Source organism: Protopterus annectens, chromosome 1.part0 (genome assembly GCF_019279795.1).
Source record: "Protopterus annectens isolate FY-2018-M chromosome 1.part0, PAN1.0, whole genome shotgun sequence".
NCBI lineage: Eukaryota > Metazoa > Chordata > Ceratodontiformes > Protopteridae > Protopterus > Protopterus annectens.
In genome coordinates this window covers 688,193,515-688,220,091 of record NC_056725.1, presented here as the reverse complement: position 1 = coordinate 688,220,091, position 26,577 = coordinate 688,193,515, and the positions used below count along the sequence as shown (strand labels likewise).

The following is a 26,577-nucleotide window of genomic DNA, read 5'->3' as shown; positions in this document are numbered from 1 at the left end:
TGATAATAAAACTAAACATATATGGACTAAAAAAGTAGCTATTTTAAAAGATTCATGGGACCTTTTAAGAAATGTTAATTTAGAGATATATGACAAAAATATTTTATTCGTAGCAATAGATATAGTGGATCTTTTTTCTTCTATTCCCTGTTCAAAAGGTATGGTAATGTTTGAAGAAGAAGTGTTCCAAGACGGAATATTGAGCCATAAAGATAAAGTAGCATGCACTATTCTGATGGACATAGTTTTGAAAAATAATTTTTTAATATTTAATGGGGAATTTTTTCAACAAACCCAGGGCGTTGCTATGGGCGCAGCCTGTGCACCTACATTTGCAAATATAGTTTTGGCCAATTGGGAAGAAACATATATTCTTGATTCTAGGTTCAAGTCTTGTTGGAACCTATATAAGAGGTTCCTGGATGATATAGTTATCTTTTGGACAGGTGGGGAAGAAAAATTAAAATAATTTTTTACATATATTAAAGAGACTTCTGATTTTTTGATATTCACTTATAATGTTTCAGAAAATAAGCTACATTTTTTGGATATAGAAATTTATAAAAGTAATAATGTCTTTGAATCTAAAGTATATAGGAAATCAACATACTGTAATTCTTATTTGCACTATAATAGTGCACACCCTACACATTGCAAAAAGAATATTGTAAAAAGGGCAATTTGTGAGGGGATCAAGAATGACAAGTAAGTCTGAGGATTTTAAATTGGAATGTGATTTGTTGGAGAGAATGTTTTTAGATAGAGGATATAGTAAGGAATTTGTTAGTAATATTAGGCTAGAGGTAGAAAGGAAAAGAGCAGATACATTTTACCCTATATTAGGAGAAAAAGTAAATGATGGACAACAAAAAATAAAAGATAAAGTACTTATTAATAATGGAGAATATCAACATGCTTTTACCTTAGAATTTAATGCTTTAAATAATAATATTAGGACTGTCTTTTTTAATGAATGGGAAAGGTTTATGGCACTTACTGACCTGGGGGGACTTCCTAAAGGTATACCTAAAGTAGTATACAGAAATCCTTGTAATATAAAAGATTACTTGGAACAAAAATAGTTTGGTCAAAATAAAATTAAGGGAGTCAAAAAGTTAGGTACATATTCTTGTGGAAAATGTAATCAATGTAGTTATATGGCCAATAAGGAGAAAACCTATATAGAAAGTAGAAAGAAATGGATTGGTAGTAAAGGGATGTATAATTGTGAGACAAAGGGTTTAGTTTACCTTGCTGCCTTTGAAAAGTGTGGATCTTTCTATATAGGTAAAACCGAGAGGACTTTAAAAAGAAGAGTGTATGAACATACCTATGATATAATAAAGGAAAAAGAAACAAATGCATTATACAAACATTCAAAGGTATGTAAAGAAAGCAAATTTCTTTTTTTAGTAATTGAACATATAAAGGATGGGATTAGATGAGGTCCATGGGAAGATACTATCGGGTATAGAGAGTTGTGGTGGCAAGTGACACTATAAGCAAGTAAACATCCAGGTCTTAATGAACATGTGTCTATTTTACCCCTTTTAAAATTAAAGGCAGCTAAACTATGAATGTTAGTTTAGTTGTAATATAATTTTGTACCAATAGATGGAACTATTGTGTTATAAAATGTATTTTCCTAAGGCAGCTAAACTATGAATGTTAGTTTAGTTGGAATATAATTTTGTACCAATAGATGGAGCTATTGTGTTATAAAATGTATTTTCCTTAATAATGAATAATTATATTATAAAAATAAGATTTTAGAAATATAATTAAGTATTTATGTATGTATTTTTTTATTACTTGATAGTATTTTAATTATTTATAAGAACATGAAGATGTATAAATTATTTTATTTATTTTTATAGAAAGAAGAATTTATGAATATTTATGAGCCCAGAATGTGAATTGATTTGTGCATTCAAACTTAATTGAAGCTTTTTTATTGGATTATTAGTGTTATTAGAGGTATATAAATGTGTGTGTTTAATTAGTATTAGCATCTGATGAAGTCCAATGAGGAGACGAAAACGCGATTTTGGTGAAGAGCATTAATGTGGAAGTGTTTTGTGCGTGTTGGTGATATTAAAAGTTCATTTCAATTTTTTGGAGATCTTCCTTCCTTTGACTGCACTCCTTTTTGGTATTATTGGTGTTTTGTGGAGAGCTGCCGCTTTTTCGAATTTAATATATATATATATATATATATATATATATATATATATATAAAAAACTGTGGTGGTGGTGCTGCGGTAGCATTTTCACCTCACAGTAAGATGCTGTTCGGTTCGATTCTCAGCTAGAGTGTCTTCTGCATGGAGACATGCGTGAATGGGCGTGCCTTCGTTGAAGGTTGTGTATCAGGTCTGGTAACTCGGCATGTAAAAATCAACTACCAATCATTAGCAGACCTGAGTTCCGCTGTGGCGACCCCTAACCAGGAAAAGCCGAAAGACACAACAACAAATATATATATATATATATATATATATATATATATATATATATATATATATATATATATAAATACAGCCGCAGAAATGAACAGTTAAAAAAAGTTACTTATCAAGTAACAATATTCGGACCACAACTGAAAAAGTATGTTATTGCTAAACGAAGGAGCAGGTAAAAGTATATCAAATATTAGTATCTTTGAATTTCAGGGTGAGCTTAATAGATATTATGTCACTAATGCCAGGAGTGTGCATGTATTGAGCAATAACTGCCAATACAGTTCCCTCTGCTCTAGTAAAAGTTCCTAATCCCCCCTCCCTGTAAGAATTGGTGACTTTTTTAAGTACACTGAAGGCATTTCTTTTAAATCCTTGCATACCACAGAATGTCTGTACAAAGCATTAACACTTCTAGCTGTATTCATAGCATATGTATGATAAATCCTGGTTTTAAGAGGTTCAGCTGACTTGCTGATATAAAAAGCAGGTCATGAAGGGCACGAAGGGAACATGCACCACTCGTTTTCTATTCTTTTATTTTGTAATGTGACTTTGGATGCTGTGCCATTATGTCTGGACAGATACATGATGAAGGGGGCATTATATTCAGTGATTGGGCTAATGAGCACTGAGTAAGTTGGAACAACGACATCCCAAGATCTAAACACAATCCCTTTGTTTATAAGCAGTGCAATATAGAAGGACTTTCTTACAATAATGGACACATGTTGGTCAAAAGTTAAGTCACTGTCCATATACGTGCCCAAATCTCAAACAACTGGGTCAACTCTTAGGAGCATATTGTTAACGTGGTAGTTCCCTGTAGTAGATGACTTCCCAAAGAATACAGTAATGCATTTTTGACATTTAGTTTAAGTCAATTATTTTGGCACCAGTTATGTATTTGGGAGAAACCTTCATTTGGGGATTCAATAACTGCTCTTCTCTGGCATTCATCTGTAACCTTAGTCAGCCAGAGCCCTTTGGCTTACTTCAGCAAAGTACATGCCGAACAGGAGAGGTACCAGCAGAGATCCGTGAGGGTTTCCACTGGTGACTGCGCTTTTTGTGAAGGTAACATCCATTGTTTTTATTTCTTGCATCCTATTTCTGAGCCAGTTGGCCATACAGCTGGTGAAATAGGGAGTTATTCCCAGATTTTTAGTTTTTTTTTTTTTTTTACTATGCTTTAATGAAGAATTATGTCAAAAGCATTAGCTAGGTTGAGGTATGTGGTGTGTACCATTTTGCCTTCATTCATTGCTTTGGTGACCTTTCAAAACATTCACCAGCTTAAGTAAGCATGACCTGCCCTTGTCAAATCCAGACTGAGACAAGTCCAGCGTTTGGAGGTTCTCTATGTCCTGATTGATTAGTTCCATGATAAGTCTTTCCATATGAGGCTGGTCAGAATTATGGGTTTGCAATTGCCTGGGTCTGGGAAAGGCCCTGCATTATGTAGTGGAATGACTATAGCTATTCTCCATTCACTTGCTACAAAATCTGTATGGAGGCTGAGAATGAACAGTGTTTTAGGGTTGTGGCAAAATCATACTTCATGCTATTTAATATCATTATCATCTTCTTTCGGATGTTCCTGTTAGGGGTCGCCACAGCGGATCATCTGTTTCCATTTCTTCCTGTCCTCTGCATCTTGCTCTGTCACACCAACCACCTGCATGTCCTCTCTCACCACATCCATAAACCTTATCTTAGGCCTTCCTCTTTTCCTCTTACCTGGCAGCTCCAGCCTTAGCATCTTTTTCCCAATATACCCATCATCCCTCCTCAGCACATGTCCAAACCAACATAATCTAGCCTCTCTGGCTTTGTCTCCAAACCTTCCAACCTGGGCTGACCATCTAATATAATTATTCCTAATCCTGTCCACCCTCATCACACCCAGTGCAAATCTTAACATCTTTAACTCTGCCACATCCAGCTCAAACTCCTGCCTTTTTGTCAGTGCCACTGTCTCCAACCCATATAACATAGCTGGTCTCACTACCCTCTTGTAGACCTTCCCTTTCACTCTTACTGGTACTCGTCTGTCACAAATTACTCCTGACACTCTTCTCCACCCACTCCATCCTGCCTGTACTCTCTTCTTCACCTCTCTTCCACACTCACTATTACTCTGAACTATTGATCCCAAGTATTTAAACTCATCCACCTTCGCCACCTCTACTCCCTGCATCCTCACCATTCCTCTATCCTCCCTCTCATTCACACACATATATTCTGTCTTAGTCCTGCTAACCTTCATTCCTCTTCTCTCTAGAGCATATCTCCATCTCTCCAGGGTCTCCTCCACCTGTTCCCTACTCTCACTACAGATCACAATGTCAACTGCGAACATCATAGTCCACGGGGACTCCTGTCTGATCTCGTCTGTCAACCTGTCCATCACTATTGCAAATAAGAAAGGGCTCAGAGCTGATCCTTGATGTAACCCCACCTCCACCTTAAACGCGTCCGTCACTCCCACCGCAGACCTCACCACTGTCACACTACCCTCGTACATATCCTGTACCACTCTTACATACTTCTCTGACACTCCTGACTCCCTCATACAGTACCACAACTGACACCCTGTCATATGCTTTCTCTAAGTCTACAAAAACACAATGCAACTCCTTCTGACATTCTCTGTACTTCTCCATCAACACTCTCAGAGCAAACATCACATCTGTAGTTAAGATGCACCTAGGGACATTGTTAGAACCCAGCAATGCAGTTATTTTTAGCTTTTGATAATTGTTAAACACTTTTAGGACTTAGTCTTGTGTGATATTTATTTATTTTATTTTAGCTGGAGAAAAAACGATTTAAAGGATATCTTGAGGGACAGACAGAGAGAAGAGGGGGATAAAGTTAAAGCTAAATTTATTGGCCAGTAGGTTTGCTATATCTTCAGCCTCAGTGTAGGTAGTGTTCATAATCAGTTCAGATCATTTCTACTTTGTGCTTTTGGGATTACAAACATAACTAAAAAGGCCTTGTGATTGTCTTTGGATTGGGTAGCTATTTTAGCCTAAAACTTGGCTTTGCTAGATTATAGTAAGCTCCTAAGTCATTTGTTTATTTCAGTGGAGGGCTCTAGCATTCTGGAAATTACCGTTACTTTTGGATAAAATTATTTTCCTTTTATTGAAAAGCTTGTTGATATGAATCCACCACGTGGGTTTGTTTCTGGGGTTTGACCTGTACTTGTTCCTGGGGTTTGACCTGTACTTGTTCCTTTGGGGTACAGCTGCATCAGTGGTGCTGTTTACATGCTGGCATAGTGTGGTGGTATACATTTCTGCATATTCAGAGGCGTAAACTGGGTTTGTTGGAGATTTAAGGTTAGCCAATGTGTCACTTAGTTGTAGGTAGTTTGTCTTAAAGAAATTTTTAAAGGTACCTTGGGTGGAAGGGATCTCTGGTTTCAGTTTTATTTTGAAGGAGACAACTTTATGGTCTGTTCGTCTAGCATCTAACTCAGCTTGTGGCGTGGTGCCTCACAACACCCCTGGGCGGGCATTAATTAGACATTAACACATACTCTGTTGGACATTATTGCTTGCTTATTCCTTTCCTGGGAGAAGCAGCACAATTTCATAACAAAAATGATAGAACACATTAAATATGTGGTAGAATGCAGGGGAAACCTTTAATATTAATTTTCTCTGGTCAGGATTTTAAAAATGTATAATTAGTCAAGGTCAGCCTGGTGCTAATACTTTTGCCTACATTTGCAGAAATAGTAGAATAGTTTGTTTTCAGTGGGATGTGTTGATTTTATTCATGTGTAGAGATCTTCCTCCCCATTTGGTAAAAACCAACACTCCATACACAACATTTTTTCTGCATATCAGCCAGGTGCTATTTGACTAATTGCGCCCGTCTAAATGGCACTCATGTTTTTAGTTCATACATTATAGAGAGTATAACAACCTGGAACTGAATAACAATGTCTCGGCAATTACTACACTTCATTTTGTTTTCTTTTTTTGTTACAGATGGTTTTAAAGAGATTTGTCCAGCTGGTCCTGGATACCATTATTCACCATCTGACCTGAGGATTAGCCAGAGGGCTTTGGATGAACGAGAACATCAGAGGATCCCTGTTGTCTCACAAGCTGAGGTGCAACCAAAAGCCACCACGACTGTTCCTGGGAGATCTACAATATGTAAGACATTTCCTGCAGTTACAAATAAAATATGGCAAAATTATTCACACTTTATCAAAAAAGTAAAGAACACTGCAGCATATTAGCTCACTTCCGGTTACTAAATTTGTACAGCAAAAGGAAGTGCACAGCAGGGGCTATTATTTGCATGTTGTTAAGGAATTCACCTTTATCTGCATGATATTCATGTTAATAAACAGAAACTCATATAATAATAATCATAATAATATTTCCCTCAATCAGCTTAAAGAGAAAAATATGACATTAAAAAATAATATCAATAAAACAAAGCAAGTGATGATGAAGAGATTTGACTTTTTTCACGCAACAACTTTGTACAGAGTGTAACTTCACTTCGAGCCGGATCAGTTGTTATATCTTTAGTAGAAGCTGGGTCATTAATTCATGCATTAATGTACTTCACCAGAAAATGCATAGTGTATTTTTTACCATTTCTGGATGTTCTCTCTTGCAGCTGTAATAATATAGCTGCATGTTGGGGAAAACTCTCAGTGTTTAGTGAACTGGTAAAATATGCTAATGCAGAACTTGATACAAGGAACTCAGGTTTTGAATGTTTCTGAGGCATTCTGAATTATTTTAGACGGATATGAGAGAGACACAAACTTAAAGATTAAAGGGAACTGATTATAATTGTTTAGTTGTAGGAAAGGAGAGAGTTTAGAATATGAGGCAGTTAAGATGTTGTGTTGTAATAAACAATACTGAAAAGAACAGAGCAGTGTGCATACTAAGCTCATAATGTAAACACAGTTCATGCGGTGATGGCGTTCAACTGTAATTTCAAATTAAAATAGAAAAAAAAGAAAAGAAACAGAAGGATGGAGGAGAAGCAGTCAGTGCAACTGTGACAGAGACTAAAGGGTAGTCTTCATGATAGTGGAATATAATTAATAAAGAATTGATGGAATGTATTTGGGAGGGAAGGAGGGCAAGAATTGAGGAATTTTTTTTCCCCACTGAACAAGCTGGGTTAGGAATATCAAATTTGAAGGGATACTTTAAAGCTACACAGTTAAGACTCATATACATAACACAAGTAGAACACTACAAATTTAAATGGAAAGAATGATTTTAAAACGGAGACAATTCACTAAATAAGGGGAGTATGGGAAGGCAAGAAAGAGCTAGAAATTAGTTGAGAAAATTATCAAAGGAAACAAAGTATTAGAAACAATAATTATGGCGGCAAAAGTCATGGAGTTGGATAGGATCAAATAGACATTAGGACTGAGGGTTAGAAACTGCCTTTCCTACCGGGGATTGATAACAGAGTATAGGCATAAAGAAAGTGATAGGGGAATGTTAAATGAAAGACCATCTGTGGTTAACTTTACAGTTGAGTCTAGAACAAAAGCTGCTGTAAAAAAGTGATAATTTGTCCTAGAAAATAATTCATGATAACTATTGAACCAATCGGAAGGTATTAGAGAAGACGTGGAAATGAGAATGGAAAGGTAATGTACAAAGAAATATGAGAGGATACGTGTACAGCTCTCAAGTGTACAAAGAAATATGAGAGGATACGTGTACAGCTGCTCTCAAGTGTACAAAGAAATATGAGAGGATACGTGTACAGCTCTCAAGTGTACAAAGAAATATGAGAGGATACGTGTACAGCTCTCAAGTGTACAAAGAAATATGAGAGGATACGTGTACAGCTCTCAAGTGTACAAAGAAATATGAGAGGATACGCGTACAGCTCTCAAGTGTACAAAGAAATATGAGAGGATACGTGTACAGCTCTCAAGTGTACAAAGAAATATGAGAGGATACGTGTACAGCTCTCAAGTGTACAAAGAAATATGAGAGGATACTGTACAGCTCTCAAGTGTACAAAGAAATATGAGAGGATACGTACAGCTCTCAAGTGTACAAAGAAATATGAGAGGATACGCGTACAGCTCTCAAGTGTACAAAGAAATATGAGAGGATACGTGTACAGCTCTCAAGTGTACAAAGAAATATGAGAGGATACGTGTACAGCTCTCAAGTGTACAAAGAAATATGAGAGGATACGTGTACAGCTCTCAAGTGTACAAAGAAATATGAGAGGATACGTGTACAGCTCTCAAGTGTACAAAGAAATATGAGAGGATACGTGTACAGCTCTCAAGTGTACAATGAAATATGAGAGGATACGCGTACAGCTCTCAAGTGTACAATGAAACCAAGAAGGTTTACCATTGTTGTCCACAAGTCTTTACATGAGTATCTTTATACCCTAAGGAGGCTTCAGAGAATTTTTTCACAGATAGATAGTAAATAGTATAGCTGCAATGAGAAGGTCAGAGGTACATGGGAAGGTACCTTTCCTTTAACGGGGCAACAGTAATGCAGCCTAAAAAGCTTATACATTCAAGACACTATTAACCCCAAGATACACACTGGCATCAATCCATGCACACTTACTTAAATTGTCAATAATTTCACTGCTTGAATCTAGTTACTACCCTGTGCTAACATTGCATTTTTAAACCCAAACTTCACGTGGCAAAATGTGGAGAAAATGGCATTTGTTGAAGTGTGGCAGTAGTGTGTGTTGCTATCGTTTGGAATAATTGTGACATTTCCTGTTCCTCTACAACTTTCTTAGCTTTGCATTAGCGGTATCATATTTAAAAATAAAATACTGCGCCACTGAAATTCCTGTACAGCAACAGTAGCACTTAGGTGCAGTTACACAGTATGTTTAAGTAGAATAATAACTACAGTTTTAAAACATACATTAGAAAGTAAACCAATAATTTTATAACTTTTATTTGCACCCCCCACACACATGACACACACTTATCACCCATACTCCTTAATCTTTTCAAAATCCCTGATACTAAGAAAAAGACAATTTTTCAAGATCTCTTCGGTAGTGTGAGAACTCTCCAAAATAATATTTACGTATTCATTTGGGAAAGCGAAACAGAACGTGCTGACTCCAATTCACACATCACCAAGTGACAATAAATGAATCATAAAGTCCAATATACAGTGCAGTGTTGTAGGAACTACAAAAACATTAAAGGGAGGTTGTACATACTCACATACATCTTAGCATTCTGCAGTCAAATTAAGCTACACCATTTTTCAGAGGGGTCCTGAGAAATATAAATTATCAAACAAGCAAATCTACTTGCTAATAAAGGAAGTGTTCTAAGTGACTCAAGAAGGTCGTCTTAGCTATTACAGTACTGTTACTCTGTAAATGGAAAAGTACCCATAGGAACATTTTTTTTTGGGGGGGGGGTGCAATGAGTCGATAGATTTTAGAAAATTTTATAAATTCCCTACAAGATACTTTGTCAGAAATGTTGGGGAAACATATTATTTTATTTAAAGAAATTAGTCTTTTCATCGGGAATATAGAAACTAAATTAGATTGACACGGTAAGCCTTACATATGTTTAACACTGTTAGCTGCCCAAAAGCAATTACTAGAGAAAGGAAATCAAGGCCAAAACCAACTGTAACACAATTACTGAATGTTGTAAAGGATATAAACCAGCAGAGCAATGGGTCTTTGGGAAAGGGAAGGAGCAAACTAGATAGAAATAAAATAATCTGTGGGAACAATACATACTGAATGTTCAAAAGGAGGAATGAGCGTTCAGGGAAGACAGGGCGTAATCAATCTTTGTAAAGTTACATTGAATAACAACTGTTAAATCAGAAATCAGATTTGTATAATGCATGAAAGAATCTGTAATTTTTTTTTCTCTTTTATAATTGAATGTCTGATTATGTCTCTACATAATGTGAGATGTTAAAAAAGTAAGTAAAAAAATAAACAGTATTAAGTATGGATAGAACATTCAATATCTCAGAAAGAATGAGGAAACTTGTAGATTTTGGGGAAAATTGTGCCTGTGATTAATTCACAAACGACACTGTGGCATTCCTCAGGTCTGGTGATGTTGAATGAAGTAATGACACTGTAGACGAATATTCCACTAGACTTTATTAATATGATTTGCTCAAAGGATTACATTTTTCTACCTTTAAGAAAGCTAGCTTTCTAAAATGAAATAATAGGAGAGCAATGGCAAGTAGTGGGAAGATAGCAGTGTGTGAAGAGGTCAAAGTAGAAGAAATGTCAAGGAAAATACCAAGGGCTGAGCTGCAGACTTTATCACCACAGTCAAATATTCATTTGGATGATTGTCTGCACAGTGGTATAAATAACCAGCAAAGTGAACCATTTAGGGGACCGCAAATATCATTTAGCTAAAAATGTGTCTTTGGGCCTAATGTTCATATAGCTAGTTTGAGATTATAAGTTGCTGATGAACCAACATATAACCAAAAGAAGACAAAATCCTTTTGAGAAGGGCATAGGAAATGCAACAAGGTGAAAGTAAGGGAGGACTAGAAATCCTACGACAGAGCTGAAGTGAAGTAAAATCGATTGTCCATCTTACACTTTTAGTTAAGGTCCTGGAGCAAATATGACATTATCAAGTTTCACATCAGTGGATATAAGCCCGTACGCCTGAAAATAGCCATTTTGAAAAGTTACAGTAGTGTTAACCTACATTCTTTTTTAAGTTTCTTTTTAGGCTGCTATATTTAACCTGAAGGCCATGAGAAAAATTACAGTAGTTTTAACATATTAGGTCCTATTTACAATATAGTAAAAGTGCAAATCATAGGCAGACAAAGGATATTGCTGAGCATATTATGTTATATTTGCTTGATGGCAGGACATAAATAATTATAACTTGATACCTACTGTACATTCCTGTATCACCCCCCCCCCCACCTTGGCTCATGTTCTTTTAAATATCTCCAGATATTCCTTCTCCAACATCTATTCTCGAACTGCTTTTTGAGTCCTCAATGCTCTCTGCCAATAAGTATTTTCAGGTAGTCAAAAAGTAATTACTCCCACAAATATATTTGCATGCGCCCTCCTACCACCTTGCTGTTAACAAAATCATTTTCACATTTCCTTTGCATTCTGTTTGCAATCAGTATCATGTGCTCTTTTTCTCTTCTTTAGCCTTTGCTCATATATTTTGTGTCCCATATCTTGCACTTTTATGGTGGCTTTTTCCTGGACTTTTACCATCAGCCTGATGTGTCTCTCTATGTATGGCCTTCAGAATTGCACATAGTTCTCATTGTTTGTAGAGTGGAAGCATTACCATTTTCTTCAGTTTTCCTCCCTGTCATATACCCCAGTATTCTGTTTACTACTGTCACAACCCATGTCTTCTATTCCTGCTGGCCCATATATGAAGAGCACCCTTTATGCTCCATTGCCATACGTTTTGCACCTTCCAGCAGCTTGTACTTCACAACAGACTTGCTGTGGGTCAAGTCAGTTTGTATTTCCCTGCACAGAACCACAGTTTTCACCTTTCTAAATCTTTCCATAAACGCACTTTATCATTGTCCACTGCTGCACCTATAGTTGTATCAGATAAGTTAATTGTGTTGTTTCTTCCCTCAGATATGTCTGAAGCAAACATGCAGAAGAGTATTGGATCCAAGACTAACTCTTAAAGTACATCTATACATACCTTTGCTCCTGACACTATCCCCTTATCACAACCTTGTCTGACCTACCATTCAACCATGGCAACACTTGGGTTCGTGTCTCTCGGTTATACCCATTACCTCTCTAATTTTTCTATTAGATGTCTGAGAGTAGTCAGAAGGCCTTAACAGATTCTAGGTAGACCCTGCCTATCAGTACTGTCATGTAAGTTTACCACTAATCAAGTCATAAAATTAGATTTTGTTTGATTTATAGCTTCTTGTAACAATGAACCCATCATATTACAATTATGGAGATTTAGATTGTCCAGGAAAACATACTTGACACAAAGTTCTCTTACTGACTTTTCTTGCCACTGGTATTAGGCTATAGGCCTGTAGTTCCCTGGGTCCGCCCTCTCCTGTACAAGGGGCAAGCATTCTGTCCTAAAGTTCTCATGCACTTCTGCACTGGCCAATGTTCAAAGCATAATCATAGAAGGAACTGCCATCAGTAGCAAGGGAAAGTCATAGAGATAATTATAAGGAAAAGGCCGGTTGCTTTCCTAGAAAATAATCATGTCCAGGGTAACAACCAACATCGATTCATTGTCAAAAGGAGCTGTCAGTTGAATGTCATCTAGATTTGTAAATCAGATGGTTATACATAAATGTGACAGGGTATGGTAGTAGACAGATCAATTAAACATGATCTACTGGACCTTAACAAGATTGCTCCACATGAACAGATGTAGAAAGATGGTGGACAAGGTGCAGTGGTAAGGATAGAACCACAACTGAGGAACTGGATTGCTGCATGGTTGAAGGGTAGGCACAGAGCTGTGGTGAGAGTGAATATGTTAGGAAAAAAGAAAATGACTACTAACGTACCTCAGAGATCTGACCTAGGTTGAGTACTGTTCATTGTGTTAGACTTTGATATACCTGAATGAATCAAGAATAGCATCATCTCTTCAGTGAGTACACAAAACTAAGTATAATATGGATATGTGGTCTGTTGTCTAAAGCATGATTAGGAAGGGTTGATTAAATAGTCAGAATGGTAACAATTATGGTTTAATGCATGCAAAGCAAATTACACTGCTTGAGCCAGAAATCTCACAGTATGAAGTTCATGGAAGAGAGAGAAACTGATGCTAACAGCACAGGAAAGAATATGGGAGAGCAGACCATATCTGAAATGGACTTCCAGGAGAAAAGTGGGAGGATGGTAACTACAGGAAAAAGAATTCTAGATCGATATATCATCAGCTAGGTAGACTCCATAAGCAAAGCTGTAATGCCTCCACCTTACTGCAATCTGCTGAGATCACATCTTAAGTATTGCTTACAACTCTAAATACTTCTGAAATTTGTTGAAATCCTTTGCCATATCCAAGTTTATTTTTATTTATTATTATGTTTGCTAATTAGGGTAATGGACTGATCCAGACTTAACCACATCAGCCACAGCCTGAGATCTGACACTGCATACAGACATAGAAATATTATGAACCAACAGGTAACATACAAGCACAAGGCCAAGATTCAAGATGCATATGCACATTGTTACATATACAGTTTGTCTCAGTGCAGGTTACATGGCTCCTGATATTAATATTTACAGATAGCTTTTAAATATTGATCACTCTATAACTACTAAGAACCAGCAACTAGGGCCTATATAATAATCATAGGAACACAGGAGGTTATTAGGCTATTGACCCAGAGGTCATTTCAAGCCTAGCCATTTCATCCCAGTGTGTAATACCACAGATATTTTAGTCAATCCCAGGGATTGTATTTAGTGATGACTACCCACATCCATGACAGTCGGGGGCGCTGTCCCCATTATGAATTTACAGTGCCCCATCCACTCTTCCAGATTCCTTTTGAACAGTGTCAAAGAGACGCTTTGCTTCACATGAATTAGCAGCCTTTTACAAAGACACAGCAGTTGTTGGGAGACAAATCTGTCCCTCTAGCATGTCCTATTCAAGTCACAGGGACATATTTAAGTCCCCGGAGCAGGCAGCTTTAGTTCTGTTTGATTTACAGATGTGCAGTATATTCATTAGGTTTGGGTTGGAGATTACTCTGTAAAAGAGTAAAAAAAAAATATCCTTGTTTCCCATCTTTTCTGACCTAGATTAGTCCAAATACAGGCTTTGCTGTATTCTGGTCTTTTGGAAAGTTCCTGTGTTGCCCATTTCCTTTCTTGTATAAAGGGAGGCTTCTTTGTTCACCAGTGGCAGTGGGGAGCTTGGAGCAGCCTATCTATCCCTGGAGGAGTGTTCCCAGCACAAGAATCTGGTAGTCTGTTTGTTGCAAAAAAAAAAATTATCCTTGTTTCCCATCTTTCCTGACCTAGAGTAGTCCAAATACAGCTTTGCTGTATTCTGGACTTTTGGAAAGTTTCTGTGTTGCCCATTTCCTTTTTTGGATAAAGGGAGGCTTCTTTGATCACCAGTGGCAGTGGGGAGCTTGGAGCAGCCTATCTATCCCTGGAGGAGTGTTCCCAGAACAAGAATCTGGTAGTCTATTGGCCGTTTTGGGCCAATATTTAGCTCTTTCAAGTCCCCCTGTATAAAACCCACTTTGGCGTGTTTTTTGCACTTGTTACTACTCAGCCAAGCTCCTTGTGGTCCTGCAGAGTGGTGCTAGCAGCAGAGAGGCTAAAAGAGTGACTGCTAACCTGATAAAAGTGTTTGTTTTTCTGCTACTACCTGGGCAACTGTCCGATCTAGCTAAACTGCAAGTATTTCTGCTTCTTGAACTTTTTTAAACTGTTTAAAGTTGTTTTTGCATCTGCACTTTTAAAGTTTGTCCTGTTTGTTGCTTTTACCTGTTGAGGCTACACACTCACGTGTGCTAGCCTATGTTACATATTTATTGCATGTTCCTGCTGTTTGTTGCAAAAAAAAAAAAAAAATTATCCTTGTTTCCCATCATTCCTGACCTAGAGTAGTCCAAATACAGGCTTTGCTGTATTCTGGACTTTTGGAAAGTTCCTGTGTTGCCCATTTCCTTTCTTGAATAAAGGGAGGCTTCTTTGTTCACCAGTGGCAGTGAGGAGCTTGGAGCAGCCTATCTATCCCTGGAGGAGTGTTCCCAGCACAAGAATCTGGTAGTCTATTGGTCATTTTGGGCCAATTTCTAGCTCTTTCAAGTCCCCCTGTATAAAACCCGCTTTAGCGCGGCTTCTTGATTTTAGCATAGCGCAGCATCGAGCAGCGCCGCTTAATTGGGTTTAAACCATTCTCAGCTCCACAAAGTCTGCTCTTCACTTTTTCCCTTAGAACTGATCTAGTTCTCATAATAAACACCCTATTCCCACTCTAAAGCCTGGCACTTGCTCACTAAAGCAATTATATAAGTCAGCACTAAAAAATTAAAAGCACTACACCCTCACAAACTCCCCTTGAGTACTTTGTTCCCCATTGGCCCTTTTTTTCAATTATAAAGGAATTCCCAATACTATTCTAGCATGTCCAAAGGTCAGTTGTCAGTCTCCTCTCCAGTCCAGCTGGTGAATCTGGGAATCTGGAGGCAATGTTACAACTGCCTCATGTACACAGACAACCCTCTCCTCCTCCCAACAAATTCCAACACATGTGAAAGATGCAACCATATAGCCAAACTGGAGGCTAAGCTCTCTCAACTTAGTACTGGCGTAACCAGTCAGGAGGAGAAGTAACCACACTCACTACAATTCCAGTCTCACATAGACCTACCACGACAACAAACCAAACACATAAACACACAAAAACATACTTGGAGGCTCTAAATAAAAATCTGCCTAAGCAGCAGAGACCTCCATAGCAGACACCCAAGCAACTGCTACCCCAAAACAAAACACGTGCAACACATAGCTCACAACAGTCACAGCCCTTAAGGCTAAACAACACACCTGATACACTTGTAATAGGTGACTCTATCGTCAGGCACACTGACGTCCCGCTCACCAGGCTGAACAAAGAGAAGGTCACGGTGAGCTGCCTGTTGGGCGCTAGAATCCGCCACATAACATAAGCACTCAGGTCACTCCAAGGCAAGTACAAATATGACTCAGTCATTGTCCATGCTGGTGTGAATGACCAGAGATGTACCTCCCTGGACTACATGAAAAGAGACATAGAGGAGCTCTCTGAGCATGTAGCCCAGGCTGGTATGACCCTGACCTTGAGTAGCATCTTACCCTCACCAAGAAAGATGCCACAATATGAAGACAAGATGATCAATTTCAACAATTTGCTTAAGTATTGGTGTCATTCAAAGGGGATCCAATGCCTGTCTGCCTGGGATGACATGCTCGACAAGCCACGATGCTTCGCTAGGGACGGCTTGCACCTGTCACCCCTGGGCTTTCGGATATTGGCAAATGCTCTTGCCACCCCCATAGTGCCTGTTTTAGGCAAGGCTCAAAAGACAAACACACCTCCATAGGTATCTCAAAGGATAAGAAACTAAGAGTAATGCTACTCAACGCCAGAAGTCTAAACCTCAAGATGCATGCACTCAAAACTCTCCTTAGCATGGAGAACTTCTATATCTGTGCAGTAACAGAAACCTGGTTCAAGGCTCTCGAGAGCACCCCAGCACTACCAGGTTATACCTCATACCATGTTTTTTGGCCCCAAAACTTGGACCGAACCACAAAAGGAGGGTGAGAATCAATATTCGTCAAAGATACCCACACCTCCAGGTTGGTGGCACAGCACGAAGCATCAAAGACTATCCATGTGCAACTAACAGTGGGTCAAACTGCCTTCCAGTTTATAGCCTGCTACAGACCACCCCCCCAAACCCAGGAACCCCACTCGGCCTTCCTGAGAACACTGGAAAATATGAAGGTCTCTCCACACACCATTATATTGGGCAATTTCAACTACCCTAACATAGACTGGGAGCATTACTCTAGCTCCAACACCCTAGCCCAAAGGTTCCTAGAATTTATAAACTCAAATGCTATTGAACAACTTGTTACCACTCCCACAAGAGGGGAAAACATACTGGACCTGATCATCACCAACATGGGGACTCTATGCTCCAGACCAGAAGTGTATCCCTCACTGGTAAGATCAGACCATAAACTAATCTCACTGAATATTCACATCCCGACCCCACCCCCTGCCCAGAAAACCACAGTGAAAAACTTCTCTAAAGCAAATTTCACACTCCTCAAAACCGAGGTGGAATCCTTCAAAGCCCTTGGGCCTCTGGAAAATATGGCCCAGACCGCAGAATCCTTTATAAACGCATTCTATGAACACCTTCAGGAATGCATGGATCATGCAATCCCAAATAAATCCAAGACCCAATCCTCCAAAGTTAGGAGTCCTGTCTGGTGGACCCCAGCCATAAACAAACTATACAATAGAAGGAGGAAGGTACTACATGATAGAGCAAAATCCCAAAAAGGGAAGGCATCTCTGATCAGTATTAGCAAAAAACTACGGGCACTCATGAAATCGTCTAAGGCCAACTTCGAGAGAAAAATTGCACAGGACACTAAGGATAATCCCAAGGCTTTCTTTAGTTATGTTAGGAACCTGGGTGAGAATTCCCAGATATGCTCAGAATTAGTCCAAAATGACAAAAAATACACCGAACCCACAGACATTGCCAACATCCTAGCTGACAGGTTCAAGCGCTAACTTCTCCCCCCCTTCCCCACCAAAAGGGCAAATATCTATCCCAGCAGAGTGCTGCCCCCAACATCTCAGATGCTCAGGTAAGAGCTGCCCTCTCCAAAGCAAAAAACCCAGCATCAATGGGACCAGACGGTGTCCCGGGCTGCGTCCTACATGAACTCCAAGAAGAACTAAACCCAAACATAAAACTACTGTTCAATCTCAGCCTTACTACAGGATATGTACCCAAAGATTGGCATACAGCAACAGTGGTCCCTCTCCACAAAGGTGGTGCCTCAATGGATCCTGGAAACTATCACCCTATAAGCTTGACTAGCTTGGTCTGCAAAGCTATGGAAAGGACCATCATGGACCTCATAAATAAAGATATTGGGGACCTACAGACACTGGATCCTACCCAGTTCGGCTTTAAGGGCAGATCCTGCCTCTTAAACCTGGTCAATTTCTTTGAAACAGTCACCAAGGCCATTGACAAGGGGAAGGTGGTCCACACAGCCTATCTGGACCTTGGAAAAGCCTTCGATACAATACCCCACTCGGGCATTATAGATAAGCTCACCAGCTTAAATATAAACCCCTATGTCACTAGATGGGTTGCAAACTGGCTCAAGGACAGAACCCACATGGTTAGAATTGCTGGAGCCATGTCAGACTCCAAACCAGTTACAAGTGGCATCCCACAAGGTTCAGTCCTGGGACCTCTCTTGTTCAGTATATATTTCTCGGAGGTACAGGCTAACATGGAAGGACTGTGGCTGACCAAGTTTGCAGATGACTGCAGAATGGGCGCCATAATAGACTCTCCAGCTGACACAAGCATCCTACAAAAGGGCCTCATAGAAACAGACAACTGGTGCCAGAGCCATGGCCTCAAGCTAAATGCCAAAAAGTGTATAGTCATCCCCTTTGGCAAAAACAAAGTGCCCACAAATTACCACATAGGTGGTAATCCATTAAGTATGGAAGAAGTAATTAGGGACCTGGGGACCCAAGTTGATAGCAATCTCTCATTTGACAACCACGTGGCCAAAGTGGTTAGAAAAACATTTTATATAGCCCACCTAATCATGAAGGGATTCACATCTAGATCAGGGGAGGTCATCGTGCCTCTTTACTCATCCCTCATCAGGCCCATAATTGAGTACAATGCCCCTTTTGGGATGTACCTTAACAGACACCAGCAGCAACTGGAAAGACCCCAAAAGTACCTCACCAAGAGGATCAAAGGGCTCAAACAGATGCCATATGCTGCCTGGTTAAAGAAACTCCAGCTCTACTCAGTGGCATACCACCTGCTCAGAGGCGATCTGTGCCTGACATATAAAGCCATGTCCAAGCCGGAATTAATGGACATGCTGCACCTCAGAAAATCCATATCCCATTGAGCTATGCACTCGAGAGACTTGAACCTCAGCACTGAAATAAATAGGACATGCTGGAGGGACAGATTCATAACCCAGAGGCTTCCTTCACTCTGGAATAAAATGCCAGTCCAGGTTAGGCAGAGTCCCTCATTGACTTTCTTCAAGAGGAATCTTGATGAGTGGATGGGAGATAGTAGGTTTACCCCGGGTATTACTTCTGTGTCACTGTTAGACAGAGGCACAGTATACTAACCTCGAAAAAGGGCATAGCAAAATCCATTTAAAATGGGTGGCGAAAGCCACACTCTGGCTAGGCTTATAAATGCCCTAGGGCAGATACCCTAGTATGAACTTATGAACCTATATGTCTCCCCTAAGAAGTCTATACTATACTGAGCATAGTGACAGGGACTTTAGTCAGTCTGTGTAAGGCATGTGCTGCAGTCCCTTGATCTTCTTTGTTAGAAAGATCTGAGGTCTCTCCAATTGCTTCAGGTGCTTTGTGCACTACATGCCAAAAGGGGCATTATACTCAATTATGGGCTTGATTAGTAACAAGTATAGAGAGGTTAAAAGCTCCTTTGCTTTAGTGGCAATGTATTTACTAATCAACAGTGCTATGCAGAAGGCCTTCCTTACTGCAGTAGACACCTGGTGGTCAAAGTTAAGGTCACAGTCTACTTGTGATCCCAGATCCCTTACTACTTTGTAGGTACATAGGGTATTGTTGTTAGTTTGATAGCGTGAAGGGACATCGTTTTTACCAAAAGGAATGATGATGCACTTCTTTGCATTTAGTTTGAGGCCATGACTAAGACACCAGTGGTTGGTCTGTGTAAGATGCTTCCGAAGTATACTGACCTCACTTGGAGATTCGATAAATGTATCCAGTTTGCAGTCATCCGCAAACTCGGTCAGCCACAGATCCTTAGTTGTGGTCTGAACTTTGAAGAAGTATATACCAAACAGTAGAGGGCCCAGCACTGACCCTTGTGACACCCCACAGGTGGCAAGTCTTCTGGTTGATGTGGAGTCACCCACTTTGATAGTGTGTGACTGGTTTGTGAGCCAGCTGGCAACTCATCTTACAGCCAACAGGTTTACATTCAGTTTGCTAAGTGTATCAGTAATAACTGAGTGTGGGATTGTGTCGAAGGCCTTGGCCAAATTGAGGTATGTTGTATGCACAGATCTTCCCTCATCACTGGCCCTGGTCACATTTTCAATGAAATCCACTAGGTTTAACAGACAGGATCTGCCCTTGATGAAGCCGAATTGGGTCGGATCCAGGGTTTGGAGGTCACCTATTTCTTTATTTATGAGGTCCATGATCATACATTCCATGACCTTCCTGATGAGATGGTCAGACATATGGGTCTATAATTCCCTGAGTCTGCTGCTAAGCCTTCTTTGTGGAGAGGAATAACTGTTGCTGTTCTCCATTCCACAGGAACATAGCCTGTGGTTAGGCTCTGACTGAACAGGATACTTAATGGGGATGCTAGTTCATGTTTTAGTTTGTTTAGAAGACAGCCTGGGATGCTGCCTGGCCCTGTAGAAGCTGTACTTTTTGCCTTAGACAAGGTTTAATGACCTGCTCAGATATGTAGGGTAGGGGGGAGTTAGGGGGAAGGTTTGTGATAAGTTTGGAGAGGATAAGAGTGAACTTTTTGCCAAATCTGTCTGCCAGCAGGTTTGCTATCTCTGGGGGCTGGGGATCAGTGTGTGTGATACTGTTAGTCACTGGTTTGGGATATGCTTGGAGCCTACCTTTTAGGCTGCATACATAGCTGTAAAAGTACTTGTGGTTAACATTGGCTGTGATTGCTAAGTTTTTCTCAAAGTTACCCTTAGAGAATTTGACATGTTGTTTTATTTGCCTGTTGCCTGTTGAGGCTGAGGAGGGTGCTTTCCCATTGTTGGGGTCTCACCTTAGTTTTCCTAGACAGCAACTTTTTGCATTTGTTGTGAAATTTGTTGAGGTTGGATGTCCACCAAGGTGGCTTGTTTTTACTTGGGGCTCTGGCTTTGATTCTCTCTGGAACAGCTGAGTCTGTACACGTATACAAGTGACTGTATAGGGCTTTAGTGTAAGCTCTGGTGTAGTTGCCACTTTCAGCTGGGGGTGGGGTTTGGAATGCATTTATACCTTAGTATTGAAGAAGGGTTTCACCCGAAAGCTTTGCTGTGATATATTAAATTGTTTTCTGCCTACGTTTGTTTGTTTCTTTGGTATTCCTGCATTCCAGTCTTGCTTTGTTTTGTTGGACATGCATTTATACCTTCCCATAGGAGGGTATAGTTTGCCTTGGTGAAGATTTTTCATCTTACTTCACCATTTGTGAGTTCTAGTGTTAGTGCAAGTTCAAAGGCAGCTGATTTGGGGTCCGATTTAACTAATGAGGGTCCTACAGTTGCGGTGGTACATCTGTTTGTCATGTAAGTGAGCACCAGATCTAGTAGGTTTGTTCCTCTTGATGGGGTTTGAACAGTTTGTTCCAGTGCATTTGAGTTAACAAAGTCAAGGAATTTTTGTGCTAGTTAGTTAGGGTTAGAGTAGGTTTCCCAGTTGATGGTGGGATTATTGAAATCCCCCATGATCAGAGTGTTTGGCGATATTTTGATTGACTCCAGTTCGGTCAAGTAGGTCTTGTGCATATCACTATCCATGGAGGGGGATCTATAACTAGCTATGACTTGAATGGGAGTCTTACCCAAAGTAATCTGAACTTTGGAGTAACTCACTGGAGTTGATCTGTCTAACTAGATGGGAGGTAAATTTATCTTTAATATAGTTAGAAAAACCTCCTCCTTTGGTTCTGACATGTTCGTTTAGCAGTCTGAAGGTGTGGAAGGCAATGTAGCATTGCAAGGGTGGGGTACTGTCTGAGGCCTTGAACCAGGTTTCTGTGACTGGACAGACATCTACATCCTCCAGTGATAGGAGTGTTTCCAGGGTATGCAGTTTTTTGTTTTCAGCTCCTAGTAATTAGTAGCATAAGCCTTATTTTGTTATGATTGGTAGTTTTCATGTCAGCAATTTTATTTTTGAGATCTTGCCCAAAAAAAGGAACTATGGGGAAGCAAGAGCCTTTGCCAGCAGCTGAAAGCCTAGTGGTGCCAGATGCCCTTGGAATGGCACCAAAAACTAAGCCAATTATTGAAATTGATCATTTTTGTTTATACTGTAGCATCCTTCTAGGTGAGGGTAATATGCTGCTCAAGGCTAGGGACATACCTGCCTGGGACACATGACTCATAAAGTTCAGTCATGTACAGTGAAGTACATAGGTCATTCACTCCAACATGAGCTGTTGCAGAGTCATGATGGTAGTTGTTGCCGAGAAACTTGAGTGCATGCATGATCTGACAAATCCTGGCACCAGACAAGCAGCTGACCGTGATTTTTCCTTTATCTAACCTGGTGAGTGGGACAGCCATGTATCTCACTATGGAGTCTCCAATGACAAGAAAATTTGGTTTATGAGTGTTACACCATAAGGGCTTGGTAGATGAGACACTGGTGTTGCTATGTGTCTTGGGAGCTGTGGAAACTGTGCTACTTGTAGCAGTCTTGTGTTTTGGAGGTCTCTGGTGTTTTGGTAAGTTTTCTGAGAGAACCTCCAAGTATTTTGATTTGTGTGTTGGATGTGTACTTTGTGTATGAGTAGTGGTACTATGTGCATCAGTAGTGGTGGGTGTGTTGACAACCTCTTCAGATTCTTGATGTAGATACATCTCTCGCACTCTATAGTAGAATGAGTTATTAGTAGAGGGTTATCAGTGTACATGAGGCAGTTGCTACACTGTCTCAGGAGACCCAAGTCAACAAGGCTGGCAGGAGAAACAAGGGTAGTCCAACTGTCCATAATGCTAAGTTTGAAGAACTGTTATCACAAAGGAGGGTGCTTTCAGGACTAATCTAGGAAGTGCTTTGTAGATGGGTGTTTCTCATGGGGTTTTTGGCTGGTGGTTTAATAGGTCTCGGCTCACTAGCAATACTTCTCAGACCGGAGATGTACTAAAGATGAGGATTACACTAATGTACTACAGCTGTATCTAAGGAAAGAATTGTCCAAAATTTCTGTCCGGCTATGGCACACAATTGTGAGGCACAAACAAGCAGAAACCCTCTCAAAGTTGGGGCTTAAATACCAGAAGCTAAAATCTTAAAAAAAAAAAAAAACTTTTAAAAAGTTCAAAAGAACCAAAGAGGGTGCATGCTACATGCCCTAGACCAATCAGCCTTCACCAGACAGGTTCCAATCAACACATTTTTTTCTCAAGGGTGCAAAGGAGCCCCCTTTAATCAATGATGGCTTGAAAAATGTGGTCAGAATATAACAGCCATTACAAACAGACCCAAATGCAGCAAACCTGTATCTGGATTATACTACAGCTGCTAGCTACACTAATTTAGTCAGGGAACACTAAAAAAAAATTTAAAGAGCATAAAAATAGCAGTGTGACATTAAAAATGTTTCAAACAGCAGAAAAACAGCAGGTAGATGCTAAATAATATTTTAAACAGAAAACAAATCAGTTATTCAAAACATTTGCTTGGCGGGAAAACAAAACAAACAAAACAGATGCTTAGCAATCTGAAAAGTAGCAACAATTGCTTTGCAATCAGTGAAAATAGCAAAAAACAGTTTTGCAAACAGTGAAAACAGTAACAAAATATAATTTAACAGACACAGTAAGGCAGGTAAATGCAGTACAAACAGTGCCATTTAGTTTACAGTATTAAAATACAGTATTAACTAAGAACACAATAAAAGTGCAGTAAATAGTATAATCAAGCAAAAAACAGGCAACTTACAGTTTTTCGTAAGTTCAGAAGCCTCTAGTCATCTGGAATCTCAACTCAAAGTTGTGGCTGGTAGCCCATCTCAGTTCAGCTTAGTTCAAACAAGCAGAAACCTGCTCAAACTTGGTGCTTAAATACTAGAAGCTAAAAACATAAAACTTCAAAAGAACCAGTGAGGGTCATACTACATGCCCTAGGCCAATCACACTTTACCAGACAGATTCCAATCAGAACACTTCTTTCACAAGGGTGCAGAAGGACCCCTTCTAATCCAAGATGGCTTGGAAAATATGCTCAGAACGGACAGCCACTACAAACAGACCCAGTTGCAGCAAACCTGTATCTGGACTATGCTACAGCTGCTAGCTACACTAATTTAGGCAGGGAACACTAAAAATGATTTAAACAGCAGAAAAACAGTAGTGAGACACTAAAAATTTTTTGAGTAGCAGAAAAACAGTAAGGCAGCCCTAAATGTTTTAAACAGCAAAGAAATAAGTTATTTAAAACACTGCTTGGCAGGAAAACAGAATGGATGCTTAGCAAACAATGAAAAGTTGTGACAGTTACTTTGCAATCAGTGAAAATAGCAAAAGAAAGCTTTGCAAACAGTAAAAATAGTAACAAAACATGATTTAACATGCATAGTAAGGCAGACAAATGCAGTACAAACAGTGCAGTTTAGTTTGCTGTATTAAAATACAGTATTTAATAAGCAGAATACAGTAAAAGTGCAGTAAATAGTATAATCAAGCAAAAAACAGGCAACTTATTGTTTTTGGGAAGCTCAAAAGGCTCTAGTCGTCCAGAATCTCCGCTCAGAATTGTGGCTGGTAGACCAGCTCAGTTCAGACAAGCTTTATATTAATTGCATTTAATTATTAGTAGCTATGTGATAATATACTGTGGCCATATATTTAACTGTTACATATGAATAGACATGTTTCAGTCCATTATATACATCATTTGCATGATTTCTGCAGTCATTCCATGTTGAATACCCCATCTATAGATAAAAACAATATTCAGCACACAACTTGCTGAAATGTAAGCATAAAATCATTTTGCAAAGTTATGGGCAAATGCAAATCATCCTTGATAGTAATATTCAAGTTACAATCAGTCAGGATGATAACAACTCTGTCAAATACATGTCCAATGACATTTGTCAGATTGATAGGTCATCACCTTTTTTCTTTTTGCTCCTCTCCCCTCTTGGTCATCAAGCCCCCCCCCCCCCCACAGGCATTAATTTGAGGTTTGACTCATTCATTCTTGCAGAGGCAAAGCCATATGGCTCATGCATTCCCTGATGGCTGGAGTTATGTTCTAGGAATAGTGTTATCATAGGTGGGGACTGCTATTTTGTGTTTTTGCCCCGATTTACGTCTTCATACATCCATGGATACTCAAGGTGGTAGGCATGTAATGGACATTAACAAGGGCATGCCTCCTACTTCTTTAGTAATCCTAAGAGAAACCCCTTCCATCAAAATAATATAATCATCTGACCTCACTAGGGACACATTACCACATCACACCACATCATCCCCTCTCCCTTCCCCCTTTAGCAATTCCAGCAGCTGGGTCACTAATAGCATCATGGATATCTAGGTTGTAGTCAGGTCTATAAGCCTCAGTGTCACTGAAATGGTGGTAGGAGGTCTAAAATGTGTAGTTGGAGTCTTCTTTCTAGATTTCAATTGTGGGGTTACATATTCATATTTCAGGCTTACAGACACATGACCATAATTGAAAAATATTGAAAATAACTGCAAGAGAGATGATATTTTCCCATTTTTTTTATTTAGTTTTGAAGGAGCCAAGTTGGCCATTAGGACAATGAGAACTTCTTCCTTTTGCCTTAGATAATGCAGATTGTATTATTTAGTCTATTGTTAGTACAGGTGCCTCTAATAGGTTCACAGATTATGCTGTCTGCCACTGTGGACCATTTTAAGCTTAGCCAAATTTCCCAAACCACAGACAGCAATCAAAATCCTATACCTTGTGTCTGTGAGGTAAGCATCTTAACCACTGTGCCAGCACCCATATTTCCTAAAATTCATCTGACTATGCATGTTAGGGTCTAAGAACATCACCTCATGTGAGCTTTAATAGGGATTGAACTAGGGACCCTTCAATTACAAAGTCAGCATTCTAACCCTATAACAAGAAGTTACCATGTCACCAAAATGTTATCATTTTTGTTGTTACTTAAATGCCTACAGAAGAATGGGGACTGTATGAGTTAGACTGTTAATGCATTAAAACAGCTGTGTAATTTTTCCTAGCCCTTGTAGCCTATTTTACATCATATTTGTATGTTATGATTTCTTGCTGTATTTTGAACTGAGATTTTTTAACTTCTGTAATGAAACAGGAGAAGGAACAGTTCAAAAAACAGGAAAGACAATTTGTTTTAACTATAATGCAGCATACTTATTTTATATAGCCATCTATCTGCATGGTTACTTACACTCATGAGAACGAGGTCATTCATTTAGTGCTTTAAGAAAATATAAATTCCATCAGTTTGTAGCTAATTTTCCTGCAAAATCTGTTTTGCAGTCCCATGCTGAAAGAGTTAAAGCAGCTTTTATTATTGACTGGTTTCAA

General features: G+C 39.3%; 1 protein-coding gene across 1 annotated transcript in view; it reads left to right on the top strand.

Annotated features, from left to right (window-relative positions):
* Window positions 1-26,577, top strand: part of LOC122793921 (latent-transforming growth factor beta-binding protein 4-like) — a 2,484,519-nt gene that overhangs the window by 942,114 nt on the left and 1,515,828 nt on the right. The window contains exon 10 of the mRNA XM_044062009.1: window positions 6,467-6,637. Within this exon, the coding sequence (XP_043917944.1) occupies window positions 6,467-6,637 (171 nt within the window). The remainder of the gene's footprint in view (window positions 1-6,466; window positions 6,638-26,577) is intronic.